General features: G+C 47.3%; 1 protein-coding gene across 1 annotated transcript in view; it reads right to left on the reverse strand.

Annotated features, from left to right (window-relative positions):
* Positions 1 to 393: 393 nt before the first annotated feature.
* The window catches only part of TGM1 (transglutaminase 1), a 24,225-nt gene continuing 3,301 nt past the window's right edge, over positions 394 to 21,317 (reverse strand). The window contains 10 exon segments of the mRNA XM_077193218.1: positions 394 to 643; positions 1,807 to 1,943; positions 5,839 to 5,999; positions 6,903 to 7,181; positions 10,532 to 10,685; positions 13,578 to 13,666; positions 16,283 to 16,386; positions 18,663 to 18,694; positions 18,697 to 18,803; positions 20,470 to 20,748. Coding sequence (XP_077049333.1) covers positions 394 to 643; positions 1,807 to 1,943; positions 5,839 to 5,999; positions 6,903 to 7,181; positions 10,532 to 10,685; positions 13,578 to 13,666; positions 16,283 to 16,386; positions 18,663 to 18,694; positions 18,697 to 18,803; positions 20,470 to 20,748 — 1,592 coding nt within the window.

The following is a 21,317-nucleotide window of genomic DNA, read 5'->3' on the forward strand; positions in this document are numbered from 1 at the left end:
CCCTCCCAGCGCTCCCAGTATGAACCAGCATGGACCAGTATGGATCGATGACCCCTCCCAGTGCTCCCAGTATGAACCAATATGAACCAGTATGGACCAACAATCCCTCCCAGTGCTCCCAGTACAGCTCCCAGTATAAACCAGTACCCCCAAAACCCCTCCCAGTGCTCCCAGTATGAACCAGCATGGACCAGTGACCCCTCCCAGCGCTCCCAGTATGGACCAGTATGAACCAGTGACCACCCCCAGTGCTCCCAGTAAGGACCAGTATGAACCAGTGACCACTCCCAGTGCTCCCAGTATGAACCAGCATGGACCAGTGACCCCTCCCAACGCTCCCAGTACAAACCAGTAACCCCAAACCCCTTCCCAGCGCTCCCAGCCTCACCCCCTTCACCCCCCCGTGCTTCCTCCCGGCCTCCCCCTCCTCCTCCTCCTCCTCCTCCCGCCACTCCCAGCATTCCCAGTCAGGTTCCCAGTGCTCCCAGTATCCCCAGTATCCCCAGCAGCCACGTTGAACTGGACGCTGCCCGTCAAGGGCGGCAGGGCTGCGCTTTCCAGCGTGGCCGCCAGGCGGCGCTGTCCGGCCCGAAGCGGCGTCACTGATTGGCTGAGCCGGAGCGTCTGCCCCGCCCCCACCGACCTGCGCGGGGACCGACCGGGATCAACCAGTAAGAACCAGTATGGATCAAACAGGCTCCCAGTTTGAGGTAAACCGGTCCCAGTTGATCCCAGGGATGCCCCCAGTGTAAACCAATATGGACCAGTATAAACCAGTAACCCCAAATCCCCTTTGAACCCTTTTTTTTCCCATTTTTTCCCATTTTTTTTACCCTTTTTTACCCATTTTTACCCATTTTTTACCCATTTTTTACCCATTTTTGGTCCTTTTCCCCCATTTCTCCCCTCCCAGTCCCTCCCAGTCTAAACCAGTAACCCCAAATCCCCATTTAACCCTTTCTTAACCCCTTTTTTACCCCTTTTTTTACCTATTTTTTACCCATGTTTTACAAATTTTTACCCATTTTTGGTCCTTTTTTCACAATTTTTCCCCATTTCTCCCCTCCCAGTATAAACCAGTATAAACCAGTACAAACCATTAACCCTAATTCCAAATTTAACCCCTTTAAAACCCTTTCTTAACCCTTTTTTGCCCATTTTTCCCCCATTTTGCCCATTTTTAACCATTTTTCACCCTTTTCTCCCCATTTCCCTCCTCCCAGTCCCTCCCAGTATAAACCAGTAACCCAAACCGAAATTTAGCCCTTTCTTAACCCTTTCTTACCCAATTTTGTCCATTTTCACCAATTTTTTACCCATTTTTTGTCCATTTTCTCCCCATTTCCCCCTCCCAGTCCCTCCCAGTCCAAACCAGTAACCTTAATTCCAAATGTAACCCTTTCTGAACCCTATTTTTACCCATTTTTCGTCCTTTTTCTGTCCTTTTTTTACCCAATTTTCATCCTTTTTTCACCCTTTTCTCCCCATTTCCCTCCTCCCAGTCCCTCCCAGTATAAACCAGTAACCCAAATTGAAATTTAGCCCTTTCTTACCCAATTTTGTCCATTTTCACCAATTTTTTACCCATTTTTTGTCCATTTTCTCCCCATTTCCCCCTCCCAGTCCCTCCCAGTCCAAACCAGTAACCTTAATTCCAAATGGAACCCTTTCTTAACCCTATTTTTACCCATTTTTCGTCCTTTTTCTGTCCTTTTTTTACCCAATTTTCATCCTTTTTTCACCCATTTTTCACCATTTTCCCCCATTTCCCCCCTCCCAGTATAAACCAGTCCATCCCAGTCTCACCCCAGTGACACCGGTTTGGGACAGGAGATCCCGGCGCCCTCCATCCTCAGCGAGGCTCCGGTCAGCGGCTCCGGTAGAGGGTTCTGGAAAACCACCTGCACAGGCACCTCCTGGCCCACCACGGCCGGGCCCAGCAGCTGTGGGAGACCCAAAATCCCCATTTTTCACCCCAAAAAAATCCCGGGTTTTTTTAACCCAAAAAAACCCCATTTTTCACCACTTTTTATCCCCATTAAAGTCAATGGGGAATTTGGGACATCAGGTCTACCCCCATTGAAGTCAATGGGGAATTTGGGACATCAGGTCTACCCCCATTGAAGTCAATGGGGGTTTTGGACACAAGGTCTACCCCATTAAAGTCAATGGGGAATTTTGGACATCAGGTCTACCCCCATTAAAGTCAATGGTGATTTTTGGACACCAGGTCTACCCCCATTAAAGTCAATGGGGATTTTGGGGACACCAGGTCTACCCCATAGAAGTCAATGGGGATTTTGGGACACCAGGTCTACCCCATTAAAGTCAATGGCGATTTTTGGACATCAGGTCTACCCCTATTAAAGTCAATGAGGATTTATGGACACCAGGTCTGCCCCATTGATGTCAGTGGGGAATTTTGGACACCAGGTCTACCCCATTAAAGTCAATGGGGAATTTTAGACACCAGGTCTACCCCATTAAAGTCAATGGAGAATTTTGGACACCAGGTCTACCCCATTAAAATCAATGGGGAATTTTAGACATCAGGTCTACCCCATTAAAGTCAATGGGGAATTTTGGACACCAGGTCTACCCCCATTGAAAGCAATGGACATTTAGAGAACAAGGCCCTGCTCAGAGACTCCGGTAGAGGGTTCTGGAAAACCACCTGCACCAGCACCTCCTGGCCCACCACGGCAGGGCCCAGCAGCTGGGGGAGACCCAAAATCCCCATTTTTCACCCCAAAAAAATCCCTGTTTTTTTAACCCAAAAAACCCCCATTTTTCACCACTTTTTATCCCCATTAAAGTCAATGGGGAATTTGGGACGTCAGGTCTACCCCCATTGAAGTCAATGGGGAGTGACGGACATCAGGTCTACCCCCATTGAAGTCAATGGGGAGTGACGGACATCAGGTCTACCCCCATTGAAGTCAATGGGGAATTTTGGACATCAGGTCTACCCCCATTGAAGTCAATGGGGATTTTTGGACACCAGGTCTACCCCCATTAAAGTCAATGGGGATTTTGGGACACCAGGTCTACCCCATTGAAGTCAATGGGGATTTTTGGACACCAGGTCTACCCCATTGATTTCAATGGGGATTTTTAGACACCAGGTCTACCCCATTAAAGTCAATGGGGATTTCTGGACACCAGGTCTACCCCATTAAAGTAAATGAGGATTTTTAGACACCAGGTCTACCCCATTAAAGTCAATGGGGAATTTGGGACAATAGGTCTACCCCTATTGAAAGCAATGGACATTTAGAGAACAAGGCCCTGCTCAGAGGCTCCGGTAGAGTGTTCTGGAAAACCACCTGCACAGGCACCTCCTGGCCCACCACGGCCGGGCCCAGCAGCTGGGGGAGACCCAAAATCCCCATTTTTCACCCCAAAAAAATCCGGGTTTTTTAACCCAAAAACCCCCATTTTTCACCACTTTTTATCCCCATTAAAGTCAATGGGGATTTTGGACACCAGGTCTACCCCATTAAAGTCAATGGGGATTTTTGGACACCAGGTCTACCCCATTAAAGTCAATGGACAATTTTGGACACCAGGTCTACCCCATTAAAGTCAATGGGGATTTTTGGACATCAGGTCTACCCCATTAAAGTCAATGGAGAATGACGGACACCAGGTCTACCCCATTAAAGTCAATGGGGAATTTTGGACATCAGGTCTACCCCATTGAAGTCAATGGGGAATTTTGGACACCAGGTCTACCCCATTGAAGTCAATGGGGAATTTTGGACACCAGGTCTACCCCATTAAAGTCAATGGGGATTTTTGGACATCAGGTCTACCCCATTGAAGTCAATGGGGAATTTTGGACACAAGGTCTACCCCACTAAAGTCAATAGGAATTTGGGACACCAGGTCTACCCCATTGATTTCAATGGGGAATTTGGGACACCAGGTCTACCCAATTAAAGTCAATGGGGATTTTTGGACACCAGGTCTACCCCATTAGAGTCAATGGGGAATTTGGGACACCAGGTCTACCCCATTAAAGTCAATGGGGAATTTGGGACACCAGGTCTACCCCCATTAGAGTCAATGGGGAATTTTGGACACCAGGTCTACCCCCATTGAAAGCAATGGACATTTAGAGAACAAGGTCCTGCTCAGAGGCTCCAGTAGAGGGTTCTGGAAAACCACCTACACCACCACCTCCTCCCCACCATGGCCAGGCCCAGCAGCTGGGGGAGACCCAAAATCCCCATTTTTCACCCCAAAAAAATCCCTGGTTTTTTAACCCAAAAAACCCCCATTTTTCACCACTTTTTATCCCCATTAAAGTCAGTGGGGAATTTGGGACACCAGGTCTACCCCTATTAAAATCAATGGGGAATTTGGGACAACAGGTCTACCCCCATTAAAGTCAATGGGGAATGACAGACACCAGGTCTACCCCATTAAAGTCAATGAGGATTTTTAGACACCAGGTCTACCCCATTGAAAGCAATGGGGAATTTTGGACACCAGGTCTACCCCCATTGAAAGCAATGGACATTTAGAGAACAAGGCCCTGCTCAGAGACTCCAGTAGAGGGTTCTGGAAAACCACCTACACCACCACCTCCTCCCCACCACGGCTGGGCCCAGCAGCTGGGGGAGACCCAAAATCCTCATTGTTCACCCCAAAAAAATCCCGGGTTTTTTAACCCAAAAAATCCCCATTTTTCACCGCTTTTTATCCCCATTAAAGTCAATGGGGAACTTGGGACATCAGGTCTACCCCATTGAAGTCAATGGGGAATTTTGGACATCAGGTCTACCCCCATTGAAGTCAATGGGGATTTTTGGACACCAGGTCTACCCATTGAAGTCAATGGGGATTTTTGGACATCAGGTCTACCCCCATTGAAGTCAATGGGGATTCAGGGACACCAGGTCTACCCCATTAAAGTCAATGAGGATTTTTAGACACCAGGTCTACCCCATTAAGGTCAATGGGGAATTTTGGACACCAGGTCTACCCCCATTGAAAGCAATGGACATTTAGAGAACAAGGCCCTGCTCAGAGGCTCCGGTAGAGGGTTCTGGAAAACCACCTGCACAGGCACCTCCTGGCCCACCACGGCCGGGCCCAGCAGCTGGGGGAGACCCAAAATCCCCATTTTTCACCCCAAAAAAATCCCTGTTTTTTTAACCCAAAAAACCCCCATTTTTCACCACTTTTTATCCCCATTAAAGTCAATGGGGAATTTGGGACATCAGGTCTACCCCATTAAAGTCAATGGGGATTTTTGGACAACAGGTCTACCCCCATTAAAGTCAATGGGGAATTTTGGACACCAGTCTACCCCCATTAAAGTCAATGGGGAATTTGGGACATCAGGTCTACCCCCATTGAAGTCAATGGGGAGTGACGGACACCAGGTCTACCTCATTAAAGTCAATGGGGATTTTTAGACACCAGGTCTACCCCATTAAAGTCAATGGGGATTTTTGGACACCAGGTCTACCCCATTAAAGTCAATGGGGATTTTTGGACACCAGGTCTACCCCCATTAAAGTCAATGGGGATTTTGGGTACACGAGGTCTACCCCCATTAAAGTCAATGGGGATTTTGGGTACACGAGGTCTACCCCCATTAAAGTCAATGAGGATTTTTGGACATCAGGTCTACCCCATTGAAGTCAATGGGGAATTTGGGACACCAGGTCTACCCCATTGATTTTAATGGGGAATTTCAGACACCAGGTCTACCCCATTAACACCAATGGAGACTTCATCCTCTTCCCCATCTCCTGAACAAAAAAAAACCCCAAACCCCAAATTTTTGGGGCTCGCCCCGAATATTTCTCGGGGTTTTTTCGTTACCGTCAGGGTGAGCTCGGGCGTGTGCAGCCGCACCAGCAGCTCCTTGGCCAGCACCTGCCCCGTCTCCTGCACGGCCGCCGCCACCGTCAGCTTCAGCGCGTCCTGGTCACCCACGTGGGGCTGGTACTCGGAGTAGCTCACGGTCATTGTCACCGTGTCCTCTGTTTGGGGACATTGGGGACATTGGGACACACGTGGGGCTGGTACTGGGTGGAGCTCACTGTCATTGTCACCGTGTCCTCTGTTTGGGGACATTGGGGACATTGGGGACACTGGTGACCAACGTGGGGCTGGGATTTTGTGGAGCTCACAGTCATTGTCACCGTGTCCTCTGTTTGGGGACATTGGGGACACTGGTGACGCACGTGGGGCTGGTACTCGGAGTAGCTCATGGTCATTGTCACCGTGTCCTCTGTTTGGGGACATTGGGGACATTGGGGACATTGGGGACACTGGTGACCCACGTGGGGCTGGGATTTGGTGGAGCTCATGGTCATTGTCACCGTGTCCTCTGTTTGGGGACATTGGGGACACCCCCAGGGATGTCAGGGACACCCTAAAGGACACTGGGGACACTCAAAGGGACATCGAGGACACCCTAAAGGACACTGGGGACACTCAAAGGGACATTGGGGACACCCCAGTATCAAACCAGTACCAACCAGTACCAAATACAGAATTTAACCCCCATTTTTCACCCTTTTCCCTGACCCAAAACCGCCCAAACTGCCCCAAAACCCCCTCCCAGTACAAACCAGTATAAACCAGTCCCCTCCCATTCTAAACCAGTAGAAACCAGTACAAACCAGTATCAAATAATGAATTTAACACTGATTTTCCCCCTTTTGGTGACCCAAAACCCCCCAAATTCCCACCCAAACCCCCTCCCAGTCCCTCCCAGTATAAACCAGTATGAAACCAGTACAAACCAGTAACCCCAAATCCCTTTTCCCCCATTTTTAACCCCTTTCTTCCCCATTTTTTCCCCGTTTTTGGTCGTTTTTTCACCGTTTTTCCCCCGTTTCTCCCCTCCCAGTCCCTCCCAGTATAAACCAGCGGCTCACCCTGCGCCGGCGGCAGCGTCCGGCGGTGCTGCTCCTGCCGGAAGGCGGCCCCGGCCACGCCCGTGTAGCGCACGGCGCAGAGGGAGAAGCGCAGCCGCAGCGTCCGAGGCTCCGCCCCCTGGTTCTTGACCACTGCCCGAAGGTCCAGCTCGGCTCCGGCCACGGCCGGGCCGGAGCCGACGGTCAGGGTGACCTCTCCGGCCGAGGTCGGGCCGCGCTGGCGAGGGCGGGAGCCGTGCGAGGTGGCGGCGTTGACGGCGCGGCGTTCCTCCTCCGAGCCTGGCGGGAATGGTCATTGGTCATTGGTGGGGTCATTGGTTGGGTCATTGGTCAATGGTTGGGTCATGGGTTGGGTCATTGGTCTTTGGTCATTGGTCAAGGGTTGGGTCATTGGTCAATGGTCATTGGTCAAGGGGTCAAGGGTTGGGTCATTGGTTATTGGTTGGGTCATTGGTCAAGGGTTGGGTCATTGTTTGGGTCATTGGTCATTGGTGGGGTCATTGGGTCAAGGATTGGGTCAAGAAGTGAAGGGGTTGGGTCATTGGTCTTTGGTCATTGGCCATTGGTTGGGTCAATGGTCGAGGGTTGGGTCATTGGTGTTTGGTCATTGGTCAAGGGGTCAAGGGTTGGGTCATTGGTTGGGTCATTGGCCATTGGTTGGGTCATTGGTCAATGGTTGGGTCAAGGGTTGGGTCATTGGTCTTTGGTCATTGGCCATTGGTTGGGTCATTGGTCAATGGTCATTGGTCAAGGGGTCAAGGGGTCAAGGGTTGGGTCATTGGTCAATGGTCATTGGTCAAGGGGTCAAGGGTTGGGTCAAGGGGTCAAAGGTTGGGTCAAGGGGTCAAGGTTTGGGTCAATGGTCATTGGTTGGGTCATTGGTTGGGTCATTGGCCATTGGTTGGGTCATTGGTCATTGGTCAAGGGGTCAAAGTTTGGGTCAATGGTCATTGGTTGGGTCATTGGTCTTTGGTCATTGGCCATTGGTTGGGTCAACGGTCATTGGTCATCGGTTGGGTCATTGGGTCAACGATTGGGTCAAGGAGTCAAGGTTTGGGTCATTGGTTATTGCTTGGGTCATTGGTCATTGGTCAAGGGGTCAAGGGGTCAAGGGTTGGGTCATTGGTCTTTGGCCATTGGTCATTGGTCAAGGGTTGGGTCATTGGTCAAGGGTCGAGGGTTGGGTCATTGGTCTTTGGCCATTGGCCATTGGTTGGGTCATTGGTCAAGGGGTCAAGGGTTGGGTCATTGGTTGGGTCAAGGGTTGGGTCATTGGTCATCGGTTTGGTCATCGGGTCAAGGATTGGGTCAAGGGGTCAAGGGTTGGGTCATTGGTCTTTGGTCATTGGCCATTGGTTGGGTCATTGGTTGGGTCATTGCCATTGGTTGGGTCAATGGTCTTTGGTCATTGGTCAAGGGGTCAAGGGTTGGGTCATTGGTCATCGGTTTGGTCATTGGGTCAAGGGTTGGGTCAAGGGGTCAAGGGTTGGGTCATTGGTCTTTGGCCATTGGCCATTGGTTGGGTCATTGGTTGGGTCATTGCCATTGGTTGGGTCAATGGTCTTTGGTCATTGGGTCAAGGGTTGGGTCAAGGGATCGTTGGTTGGGTCATTGGTCATTGGTCAAGGGGTCAAGGGTTGGGTCATTGGTTGGGTCAAGGTGTCATTGGTCAGGTCATTGGTCATTGGTCATCGGTTTGGTCATTGGTTGGGTCAAGGGTCATTGGTTGAGAGTTGGGTCATTGGTTGGGTCATTGGTCATTGGTCATTGGTCAAGGGGTCATTGGTCATTGGTTGAGAGTTGGGTCATTGGTTGGGTCAATGGTCATTGGTTGGATCAATGGTCAAGGTTCGGTCACTCAGGGGTCAGTGGTCACTCAGTGGTCACCCAGGGTCATTTTTGGGCCATTTTGGGGCCATTTTTGCCCATTTTTGGTCCGTGGTCACCCAGTGGTCACCCAGTGGTCACTCAGTGGTCACTCCTTGGTCACTCAGCGTCATTTTTGGGCCATTTTGGGGCCATTTTTTGGCCATTTTGGGTCATTTTGAGCCATTTTTGGGTCAGTGCTCAGTGGTCACTCAGGCTCATTTTTGGGCCATTTTGGGTCATTTTTGGGCCTTTTTTAACCGGTTTTTTTTGGCCATTTTGGGTCATTGGTCACTCAGTGGTCACTCAGTGGTCACTCAGCATCATTTTTGGGCCATTTTGGGGCCGTTTTTTGGCCGTTTTTGGCCATTTTGCGTCAGTGGTCAGTGGTCACTCAGGTCTTTTGGGGTCATTTTGGGCCATTTTGGTAATTTTTGGGCCATTTTGAGCCGGATTTTTTTGGCCATTTTTGGTCATTGGTCACTCATTGGTCACTCATTGGTCACTCAGGGCCATTTTGGGGCCGTTTTTGGCCATTTGGGGTCAGTGCTCAGTGGTCACTCAGGGTCTTTTGGGCCATTTTTGGGTCGTTTTTGGGCCATTTTCGGTCATTTTTGGGCCATTTTCGGTCATTTTTGGGCCATTTTGAGCCAGATTTTTGGCCATTTTTGCTCATTGGTCACCCATTGGTCACTCAGTGGTCACTCAGTGGTCACTCAGCGTCATTTCTGGGCCATTTTGGGGCCTTTTTTTGGCCATTTTGGGTCACTTTTGGGCCATTTTGTCTCAGTGCTCAGTGGTCACTCAGGGCCATTTTTGGGTCATTTTGGGCCATTTTGGGTCATTTTTGGGCCATTTTAAGCCAGATTTTTTGGCCATTTTTGGTCATTGGTCACTCAGTGGTCACTCAGTGGTCACTCAGTGGTCACTCAGCATCATTTTGGGCCATTTTGGGGACGTTTTTTGGCCATTTTTGGCCATTTTGGCTCTGTAGTCAGTGGTCACTCAGGGCCATTTTTGGGTCATTTTGGGCCATTTTGAGCCATTTTTGGGCCATTTTGAGCCGGATTTTTTTGCCCATTTTGGTCAGTGGTCACTCATTGGCCACTCAGTGGTCACTCATTGGTCACTCAGGGTCATTTTGGGGCCTTTTTTTGGCCATTTTGGGTCACTTTTGGGCCATTTTGTCTCAGTGCTCAGTGGTCACTCAGGGCCATTTTGGGCCATTTTGGGCCATTTTGGGTCATTTTTGGGCCATTTTGAGCCGGATTTTTTTGCCCATTTTTGCTCATTGGTCACCCATTGGTCACTCAGTGGTCACTCCTTGGTCACTCAGGGTCATTTTGGGGCCATTTTGGGGCCTTTTTTTGGCCATTTTGGGTCATTTTTGAGCCATTTTGTCTCTGCTCAGTGGTCACTCAGGGCCATTTTTGGGCCATTTTTGGGCCATTTTCGGTCATTTTTGGGCCATTTTGAGCCGGATTTTTTTGCCCATTTTTGGTCAGTGGTCACCCATTGGTCACTCAGTGTCACCCAGTGTCACCCAGCGTCATTTTTGGGCCATTTTGGGGCCGTTTTTTGGCCATTTTGGGTCACTTTTGGGCCATTTTGGCTCACTGCTCAGTGGTCACTCAGGGCCATTTTTGGGTCATTTTGGGTCATTTTTGGGCCATTTTGAGCCGGATTTTTTTGCCCATTTTTGGTCAGTGGTCACCCATTGGTCACCCAGTGTCACCCAGTGTCACCCAGCGTCCCCCACTGACCCTCGGGGTGCTTGTACTGGTCAGTGATGTCCACTCTGGCGGCCGAGCCGGCGCCCAGGGTGCTGATCCTGCGGCCGATCGCCCCCTGCTCCACGTGCACCACGGCGAAGCCGCCGTGCGCCTGCCGCTGCCAGTACACCTTGTCGCTGTTCACCTGCCAATTTGCATAATTAGCAGCCTCATTTGCATGCCTAATTGCTGCCCGTGCCACCAGGATTAAGTAGGGTTCATAATTAAAGTAATTAACCCCTGGTTTGGGTAATGAGGGCGCTGGCGAAACTCCCCCTGTGGGGGTGATGGCGCCAGCGCTGCCTTGTCGCGGTTTGCCTCTAATTTGCATATTAATGAGCTAATTTGCATATTAATGAGCACCTTAGAGCCATTGATAAGCACTCACTGTGGCATAGTTAATTAGGTTTTGTTGTAAGGGTAATTAGCCCCAGGTTTTGCGTAATTAGGTTTGTGTACACTGTCGCCGTTCGCCAGCCTCATTTGCATAGTCTATCAGTTAATTTGCATACAATATCAGCCACTCAACAACAGTGTTAAGTATGGCTCCTATTTAAGGTAATTAGCCCCAGGTTCTGCATAATTAGGTTTATGTATGCAGGTGCAGCTTGTCGCCGTTCACCAGCCTCATTTGCATAGTTTATCAGCTAATTTGCATATAATATCAGCCACTCAACAACGGAGTTAAGCGTGGGTCCTATTTAAGGTAATTAACCCCAGGTTCTGCATATTAGGTTTATGTATGCGGGTGCAGCTTGTTGCTGTTCACCAGCCTCATTTGCATAGTTTATCAGTTAATTTGCATATAATATCAGCCACTCAACAACGAGTTAAACATGGGTCCTATGTAAGGTAATTAGCCCCAGGTTCTGCATAATTAGGTTTATGTATGCAGGTGCAGCTTGTTGCTGTTCACCAGCCTCATTTGCATAGTTTATCAGCTAATTTGCATACAATATTGGCCGCTCAGCAACCGCGTCAAGTATGGCTCCTATTTAACATAATTAGCCCCAGGTTTTGCATAATTAAGGGACGTCAAGCACAGATTCCTTTGCAGCTCGTTGCTGTTTGCCCGGCCTCATTTGCATAATTCATGAGCTCGTTTGCATAGCCAATCATCCACTGAGCAATGGAATTAAATATGGATCCTAATTAGAGTAATTAACCCCTGGTTTGTGTAATTAGGTTTATGTACGCCAGTGCACCTTGTAACTGTTCACCAGCCTCATTTGCATAATTCGTGAGCTCATTTGCAAAACTAATTAGCTCATCAGTGGCACTAATGATCCCCCTGATCATTGGAATTAACGAGGCCTCCTAATTAAGATAATTAAGCCCTGGTTTGTATAATTAGGACCCGGCCCTGGAGCTGCCCGCACACCTCATTAGCATAATTAATCACCTCATTTGCATATTTAATTACCCCGTTAGTAGCAATAATCCCCCTTTCACCAGCAGGATTCATTACATGTCTAATTAGTGTCATTAAACCCTGATTTGCATATTCAGGCAGTGCCCTTGCCACCCTAACATGGCACCATTAACCTGCTCATTTGCATAATTAATGACCGCATTAATACTCCATTAATTAGCACCGTTACCCCCACCCCTCATTAGCGTAACAAACCTGTGCCGGTCTCATTTGCATACAGAGGCCACGCCCACCACCATAAGGCACTGCTGACCACGCCGCTGCTCACCTGCTCATTTGCATATTTAATAACCTCGTTAGTGTTAATTAAGCACGCCGCCCATTAGCTCAAGTAACCCACACCCGGTCTCATTGCATAATTAGGCATCATTTGCATAATTAGGCCACGCCCACCACAAGCCACCAAACTTTGTTGCTTTCCATTGTCTCATTTTGCATAATTTTGCATCTAATTTGCATATTTAGGGCACGCCCACCACCAGAAGCTGCCAGGTCACCAATCATTGTTCACGCTGCTCATTTCCATAATTACCCATCTCATTTGCATAATTAATGATCACCCCCTTTGCACCATTAGTTACATCTGTGAATTAGCATAATCAAGCCCTCATTTGCATATTTAGGACACACCCACCAATCCAAGTCAGCATTGCACTGTCATTGTTCAGGTGCTAATTAACGATCTCATTTGCATAATTAATTGTGACATCATCAGCCCAATTAGTCACTCATCTTAATTAGCATAACCAAGCCCTCATTTGCATATTTAGGCCACGCCTACCACGTTAAGGGGCCTGCAGATTGTTATTGCTGAGGGGCTCATTTCCATAATTAGCCCTCTCATTTGCATAATCATTTGTTACCCCATAGCACTGTTATTATACATATTCATTGGCCTAATTAAGCTCTCATTTGCATATTGAGTACACGCCCACCACCACAATATACCCGCACAGTAATTGCTCATCTGCTCATTTGCATAAAACCCCAAATCATTTGCATATTACACCACTTACATCAATACCTATCCTTCCTAATTAGCATAATCAAGCCATAATTTGCATAATCAGGCCACGCCCACTACTGCAATATGCCCATGCAGTAATTGCTCATCTGCTCATTTGCATAAAACCCCAAATCATTTGCATAATTATTACCCCACTACATCAATAAGTACGCTTTCTAATTAGCATGACCAAGCCCTCATTTGCATAATCAGGACACGCCCACCCCCTCAAACCATCCGCAAACCCTTCATTGCTCACCTGCTCATTTCCATAATTAAAGGCATCATTTGCATAATTAACGATGTTAATTTGCATCAATAATATCATTTGCATAATTCACAAGTTCCCATTGATTAGCACCTGATTATTATTATTATTAATAATAATAACCCCCGCTCATTAACCCCTCATTTGCATATTCCCGCCACACCCTCCCCTCTCCCCACAAACCCCCCCCTCACTCCCCCGCCCCCCCCTCATTTCCATACCCCACCCTCCTCATTTGCATAATCAACCCCCGCCACCCTTTAGCCCCGCCTTAGAGCCGCCCCTAACGAGCCTCGTGACGGCCTCATTTGCATAATGAGGCCCCGCCCACCTCGGCGAAGACGAAGGGCGTGTCGTACTTGAGGAAGACGTCGCCGTTCTTGACGCGCGTCACCGAGCACGGCCCGCAGCAGAACAGGCCTGGAAAAACCAGTATGGACCAGTATAAACCAGTATAAACCAGTATGGACCAGTATAAACCAGTATGGACCAGTATGGACCAGTTTGGGGCGGGGAAATGGGGAAAAAATCCCGAAAAAATCCCAAAAAAAATCGAATTTTTGGGCCGTTTTTCACCATTATTAAGGCCCCAAATCCCTCCCAGTTCGTCCCAATTCCCAGTATAAAACCAGTATAAACCAGTATAAACCAGTATAAAACCAGTATAAACCAGTATGGACCAGTATGGGATGGGAAAAGGGGAAAAAAATCCCAAAAAAATCCCAAAAAAATCCCAATTTTGGGGCCGTTTTAGAGCCCTGGATTGGCCCCCAAAACCCTCCCAGTTCAGCCCAATTCCCAGTATGGACCAGTATAAACCAGTATAAACCAGTATGGACCAGTATAAACCAGTATAAACCAGTACAAACCAGTATGGACCAGTATGGGGGGGGAAATGCAGAAAAAAATCCCAAAAAAAATCCCAAAAAAATCCCAAAAAAATCCCAAAAAAATTCGAATTTTTGGCCAATTTTTCACCATTTTAAAGGCCCCAAATCCCTCCCAGTTCGTCCCAATTCCAGTACAGACCAGTATAAACCAGTATGGACAGTATGGACCCAGTATGGACCAGTATGGGGTGGGAAAACCCTAAAAAATCCCGAAAAAATCCCCAAAAAAATCCGAATTTTTGGGCCCGTTTTTCACCATTTTAAAGGCCCCAAATCCCTCCCAGTTCATCCCAATCCCAGTATAAACCAGTATAAACCAGTATGGACCAGTATAAACCAGTATGAACCAGTATAGACCAGTATAAACCAGTATAGACCAGTATAAAGGGATATAAGTCAGTTTAAAGTGGTTTAAGTCTCTAGAAACCAGTATGGACCAGTATGGACCAGTATGAAATGGAGGCATGGACTGGGTTGCTCCCAGTATAAACCAGTATAAACCAGTATAGGACAGTATAAACCAGTAAAGGATGAGTGATAGAAACCAGTATAAACCAGTAAAAACCAGTATAAACCAGTATGGGTGGGAAAAAAAGGAAAAAAAATAGGAAAAACCAGTATAAACCAATATAAACCAGTAAGAACCAGTAAAAACCAGTATAAACCAGTATAAACCAAAACCAGTATGGACCAGTATAAACCAGTAACCCCAAACCCCCTCCCAGTTCCCTCCCAGCCCCATCCCAGTCCAAACCAGTCCAAACCAGTCCAAACCAGTACAAACCAGTCCAAACCAGTCCAAAAATCCCATTTCCCCCATTTTTAACCCTTTAACTCCCTCCCAGTCCCCTCCCAGTCCAAACCAGTCCAAACCAGTATAACCCAGTAAAGGATGAGTGAGAAACCAGTATGGACCAGTATAAACCAGTATAAACCAGTAAAAACCAGTATAAACCAAAACCAGTATAAACCAAAACCAGTATAAACCAGTCCAAACCAGTTAGAACCAGTATAACCCAGTATAACCCAGTCCAAACCAGTATAACCCAGTCCAAACCAGTCCCTCCCAGTCCAAACCAGTCCAAACCAGTATAACCCAGTATAACCCAGTATAACCCAGTCCAAACCAGTCCCTCCCAGTCCCTCCCAGTCCAAACCAGTCCCTCCCAGTATAAACCAGTCCAAACCAGTATAACCCAGTCCAACCCAGTATAACCCAGTCCAAAACCAGTATAACCCAGTATAACCCAGTATAAACCAGTCCAAACCAGTCCCTCCCAGTCCAAACCAGTCCCTCCAAGTCCCTCCCAGTATAACCCAGTATAACCCAGTATAACCCCAGTATAACCCAGTATAAACCAGTATAACCCAGTCCAAACCAGTATAACCCAGTGGAAACCAGTATAAACCAGTATAAACCCAGTATAAACCAGTATAACCCAGTCCCTCCCAGTATAAACCAGTCCAAACCAGTATAAACCAGTATAACCCAGTATAAACCAGTCCAAACCAGTATAAACCAGTCTAACCCAGTATAAACCAGTCCAAACCAGTATAAACCAGTATAAACCAGTCCAAACCAGTATAAACCAGTATAACCCAGTATAAACCAGTCCCTCCCCAGTCTAACCCAGTACAAACCAGTCCAAACCAGTATAACCCAGTATAACCCAGTATAAACCAGTCCCTCCCAGTCCCTCCCAGTATAAACCAGTATAACCCAGTATAAACCAGTCCAAACCAGTCCAAACCAGTCCAACCCAGTATAACCAGTCCAACCCAGTATAACCCAGTCCAAACCAGTGTAAACCAGTATAACCCAGTATAACCCAGTATAAACCAGTCCAAACCAGTATAACCCAGTATAACCAGTATAACCCAGTCCAAACCAGTATAAACCAGTATAACCCAGTATAACCCAGTATAACCCAGTACTAACCCAGTCCAAACCAGTATAAACCAGTATAAACCAGTCCAAACCAGTATAAACCAGTATAACCCAGTATAACCCAGTCCCTCCCAGTCCCCTCCCAGTCCAAACCAGTATAACCCAGTCCCTCCCAGTATAAACCAGTATAACCCAGTCCCTCCAGTCCCTCCCAGTCCCTCCCAGTATAAACCAGTATAAACCAGTATAACCCAGTACCGCTGCTGGTCTCCTGGGGCGTGGCATCCACCACCTGCCAACCATCGTAGCCCTGGGGCAGGTCCGGCCTCTTCATCCAGCAGTCGTTCCACACGTGGAAGTTCCTGCACCAGTACAAACCAGTATAAACCAGTATAAAACCAGTACAAACCAGTATGGACCAGTATGGGGCGGAAAAGGGGAAAAAACCCCCAAAAAATCCCAAAAAAATCCCGAAAAAATTCGAATTTTTGGGCCCATTTTTCACCATTTTAAAGGCCCCAAATCCCTCCCAGTTCATCCCAACTCCCAGTATAAAACCAGTATAAACCAGTATGGACCAGTATAAACCAGTACAAACCAGTATAAACCAGTATAAACCAGTATGGACCAGTAAAAGTAGAAAAAAACAGTATAAACCAGTATAAACCAGTAAAACAGTACAAAACCAGTATAAACCAGTATAAACCAGTATGGACCAGTAAAAGTAGAAAAAAACAGTATAAACCAGTATAAACTCAGTAAAAAATCCCAATTTTCTCACCATTTTTACAGCCCCAAATCCCCTCCAGTTTATCCCATTCCCAGTATAAACCAGTATGGACCAGTACGGACCAGTATAAACCAGTACAGACAGTATGGACCAGTACAAACCAGTCCAAAACCAGTATAAACCAAATTTTTAACCCTTTAAGAGCCCCAAAATCCCCCCAAAACCCCTCCCAGTTTGGCCCAGTTCCCTCCCAGTATAAACCAGTACAAACCAGTAACCCCCCAGTCCCAAACCAGTACAAACCAGTACAAAACCAGTACAAACCAGTAAACCCCAAAACCCCCATTTTTTAACCCTTTCTCCTCCAATTTTTGTTCATTTTTTCCCAATTTTTCCCCCATTTTTCCCCTCCCAGTCCCTCCCAGTCCCTCCCAGTCCCTCCCAAGTCCCTCCCAGTATAAACCAGTAAGACAACCAGTACAAACCAGTATAAACCAGTACAAACCAGTAACCCCAAAACCCCAATTTCCCCCATTTTTTAACCCATTTTTAACCCTTTTTTTCCCCCAATTTTCACCGAATTTCCCCCAAATTTCCCCGTCCCAGTCCCTCTCCCGAGTCCCTCCCAGTCCCTCCCAGTTCCCTCCCAGTATAAACCAGTAAGACACCAGTACAAGCCAGTACAAACCAGTAACCCCAAACCCCCCAATTTCCCCCATTTTTGTTCATTTTTCCCCCAATTTTCGCCATTTTCTCCCCCAATTTTCAACCAAATTTCCCCCAAATTTCCCCCTCCCAGTACAAACCAGTAACCCCCCAATCCTTCCCAGTATAAACCAGTACAAACCAGTAACCCCACAAACCCCAATTTCCCCCATTTTTAAACCCATTTTTAACCATTTTCCAAGTTTTCCCCCAATTTTCTCGCCATTTTTCCCCCATTTTCCCCTCCCAGTCCCTCCCAGTCCCTCCAGTCCCTCCCAGTCCCTCCCAGTATAACCCAGTAAGACACCAGTACAAACCAGTATAAACCAGTAACCCCAAACCCCAATTTTCCCCCATTTTTCCCCCCTTTCTCCCCCATTTTTTTGCTCGTTTTTTTCCCCTCAATTTTCACCAAATTTCCCCCAAATTTTCCCCTCCCAGTCCCTCCCAGTCCCCTCCCAGTATAAACCAGTATAAACCAGTAAGACACCAGTACACAACCAGTAACCCCAAACCCCAATTTCCCCCATTTTTGTTCATTTTTTCCCCGCAATTTTCGCCGTTTTTTTCCCCAATTTTCACCATTTTTTCACCCATTTTTACCCCTCCCAGTCCCTCCCAGTCCCTCCCAGTATAAACCAGTAACCCCCAGTCCCAAACCAGTATAAACCAGTATAACCCAGTAACCCCAAAACCCCCATTTCCCCCATTTTTCCCCCTTTCTCCCCCATTTTTTCTGCTCGTTTTTCCCCCAATTTTCACCAAATTTCCCCCCAAATTTCCCCCTCCCAGTCCCTCCCAGTCCCTCCCAGTCCCTCCCAGTATAAACCAGTACAAACCAGTATAAACCAGTACAAACCAGTAACCCCAAACCCATTTTCCCCCATTTCCCCCCTTTCTCCCCCATTTTTTGCTCGTCTTTTCCCCCAATTTTCACCAAATTTCCCCCAAAATTTTTCCCCTCCCCAGTCCCCTCCCCAGTCCCTCCCAGTATAAACCAGTATAAACCAGTATAAACCAGTAAGACACCAGTACAAACCAGTAACCCCCAAAACCCCAATTTCCCCCATTTTCCCCCCTTTCTCCCCCATTTTTTCCTCCGTTTTTCCCCGAATTTTCACCGAATTTCCCCCAAATTTCCCCCTCCCAGTCCCATCCCAGTCCCTCCCAGTATAACCCAGTATAAACCAGTATAACCAGTACCAGACGGAGTCGGTGTTGATGGCGCTCCAGGGGCCTCATAGGCCTCGTCCAGGTAGATGTCGGTGGTCAGGGAGGTGTCGTTGTCGTGGGCCGAGTTGTAATTGGTCACCGTGCGGGTGGGCAGGCCCAGGCAGCGCAGAACTACCAGTATAAACCAGTAATAAACCAGTATAAACAAGTATGGACCAGTATGGGGGGGGGGAATGGGGAAAAAACACCCGAAAAAATCCCCGAAAAAATTCGAATTTTTGGGCCATTTTTTCACCATTTTAAAGGCCCCAAATCCCTCCCAGTTTGTCCCAATTCCCAGTATAAACCAGTACAAACCAGTATTAAACCAGTATGGACCAGTATAAGAACCAGTATGGACCGGTATGGGGTGAGAAATGGGGAAAAAAACCCCCAAAAAATCCCGAAAAAAATTCGAATTTTTGTGATGTTTTAGAGCCCTGAATTGGCCCCCAAATCCCTCCCAGTTCACATCCCAATCCCAGTACAAACCAGTATAAACCAGTATAAACCAGTATAAACCAGTATAAAACCAGTATGGGGTGGGAAAAGGGGAAAAAACCCCAAAAAATCCCCAAAAAATTCGAATTTTTGGGCCCATTTTTCACCATTTTAAAGGCCCCAAATCCCTCCCAGTTTGTCCCAATTCCCAGTATAAAACCAGTACAAACCAGTCCAAACCAGTAACCCCAAATCCCCATTTCCCCCATTTTTAACCCTTTCATATCCACATTTCCCCCTTTTTTTCCGCTCATTTTTCGCCCGATTTTCCCCATTTTCTTCCCCATTTTCCCCCTTTTTCCCCCTCCCAGTACAAAACCAGTCCCAAACCAGTAACCCCAAATCCCCATATTCCCCCCCCATTTTTAACCCTTTCCTCCCCACATTTTCCTCCCCCACATTTCCCCCTCTATTTCGTTCATTTTTTGCCCAATTTTCCCCCATTTTTTCCCCATTTATTCCCCCCATTTTTTTCCCCCATTTCTCCCCTCCCAGTCCCACTCCCAGTATAAAACCAGTACAAACCAGTAACCCCAAAACCCCCATATTTCCCCCCATTTTTTAACCCTTTCCGCCCCACATTTCCCCCTTTTTTCCGCTCATTTTTCACTACCAATTTTCGCCATTTTTTCCCCATTTTTTCCCCCATTTTTTCCCCATTTTCCCCCCATTTTCCCTCCCAGTCCCTCCCAGTATAAACCAGTATAACCCAGTAACCCCAAATCCCCATTTCCCTCATTTTTAACCCTTTTCTCCCCATTTTTTGCCCATTCCCCCCCCCATATTTTCCCTCATTTTTAACCCTTTCATCTCCAACATTTCCCCCTTTATTTCACTCATTTTTCACCCAATTTTCCCCCATTTTTTCACCATTTTTTTCCCCCATTTCTCCCCCTCCCAGTCCCTCCCAGTATAAACCAGTACGAACCAGTAACCCCAAATCCCCATTTCCCCCATATTTTTCCCTGCATTTTTAACCCTTTCCTCCCCACATTTCTCCCTTTTTTCCCGCTCATTTTTTGCCCGATTTTCCCCCATTTTTTCCCCATTTCTCCCCTCCCAGTACAAACCAGTAACCCCAATCCAATTTTAACCCTTTCTTCCCCATTTCCCCATTTTTAACCCTTTCCTCCCCACATTTCCCCCTTTTTTTCCGCTCATTTTCCGCCAAATTTTCGCCATTTTTCACACCGATTTTCACCGTTTTTTTCCCCCATTTTTTTCCCCCTTTTTTCTGCTCACTTTTTCTCCCCATTTCCCCCCTCTCCAGTCCCTCCCAGTATAACCCAGTACGAACCAGTGGTGACCACGCCGGCGAACACCCAGCACTGCCCCCGTAGCGCACGGGGGCTCCGGAGCCCGTGGAAGCTCCTGAGGATCCCCACGGAGCCGGCCCAGGCCGAGGGGTTCGTGCCCTGGGAATAATCCCCGGTCCAGTTCCCACCAGGACCCCCGCTGTCGTCCAGGGAATTCACCTGGGAAGAAAAAAGGGGGAAAAAATTCAGGAATTTACCAAAAAAAATTTGGGGTTTTTCGGCGAAAAACGGCGAAAATTCGGGCGAAAAACGCGAAAATTCTGGGTGAAAAATGATGGAAAACGATGGAAATTCCCGGCAAAAATCTGCCCTAAAGATCCTGAAATTCCTGAGAAATGTTCATGTCAAAATTCCCAAAAATTCCAAAATTCCTCCTCAAAAAAATAAAAAAATTTCTCGAAATTCCCAAAAAATTCGAGCCCCAAAAGGCCTCAAAAAAAACCCCAAAGGAATTTGCCAAAAATTTCAAAAATTCACCCCCAAATATTCCCAGGGAATTCACCTGGGGAAAAAAGGGGGAAAAAATTCGGGAATTTACCAAAAAAAAATTTGGGATTTTTCTGGGCGAAAATTCGGGCGGAAAACGCGAAAATTCCGGCGAAAAACGCGAAAATTCCGGTGAAAAAACGATGGAAATTATTGGCAAAAAATCCGCCCTAAAGATCCTGGAAATGGTGGTGGGAAAAGGTGAAAAATTTCCAAAAATTCCAAAATTCCAAAATTCTCAAATTCCTCCTCAAAAAAAAAAAAAAAAAATCCCCATAAAAATTCCTCGAAATTCCCAAAAAATTCCAGCCCCAAAAGGCCTCAAAAAAGCCAAAAGGAATAA

This window comes from Agelaius phoeniceus, chromosome 37, assembly GCF_051311805.1.
Source record: "Agelaius phoeniceus isolate bAgePho1 chromosome 37, bAgePho1.hap1, whole genome shotgun sequence".
Taxonomy (NCBI): Eukaryota; Metazoa; Chordata; class Aves; order Passeriformes; family Icteridae; genus Agelaius; species Agelaius phoeniceus.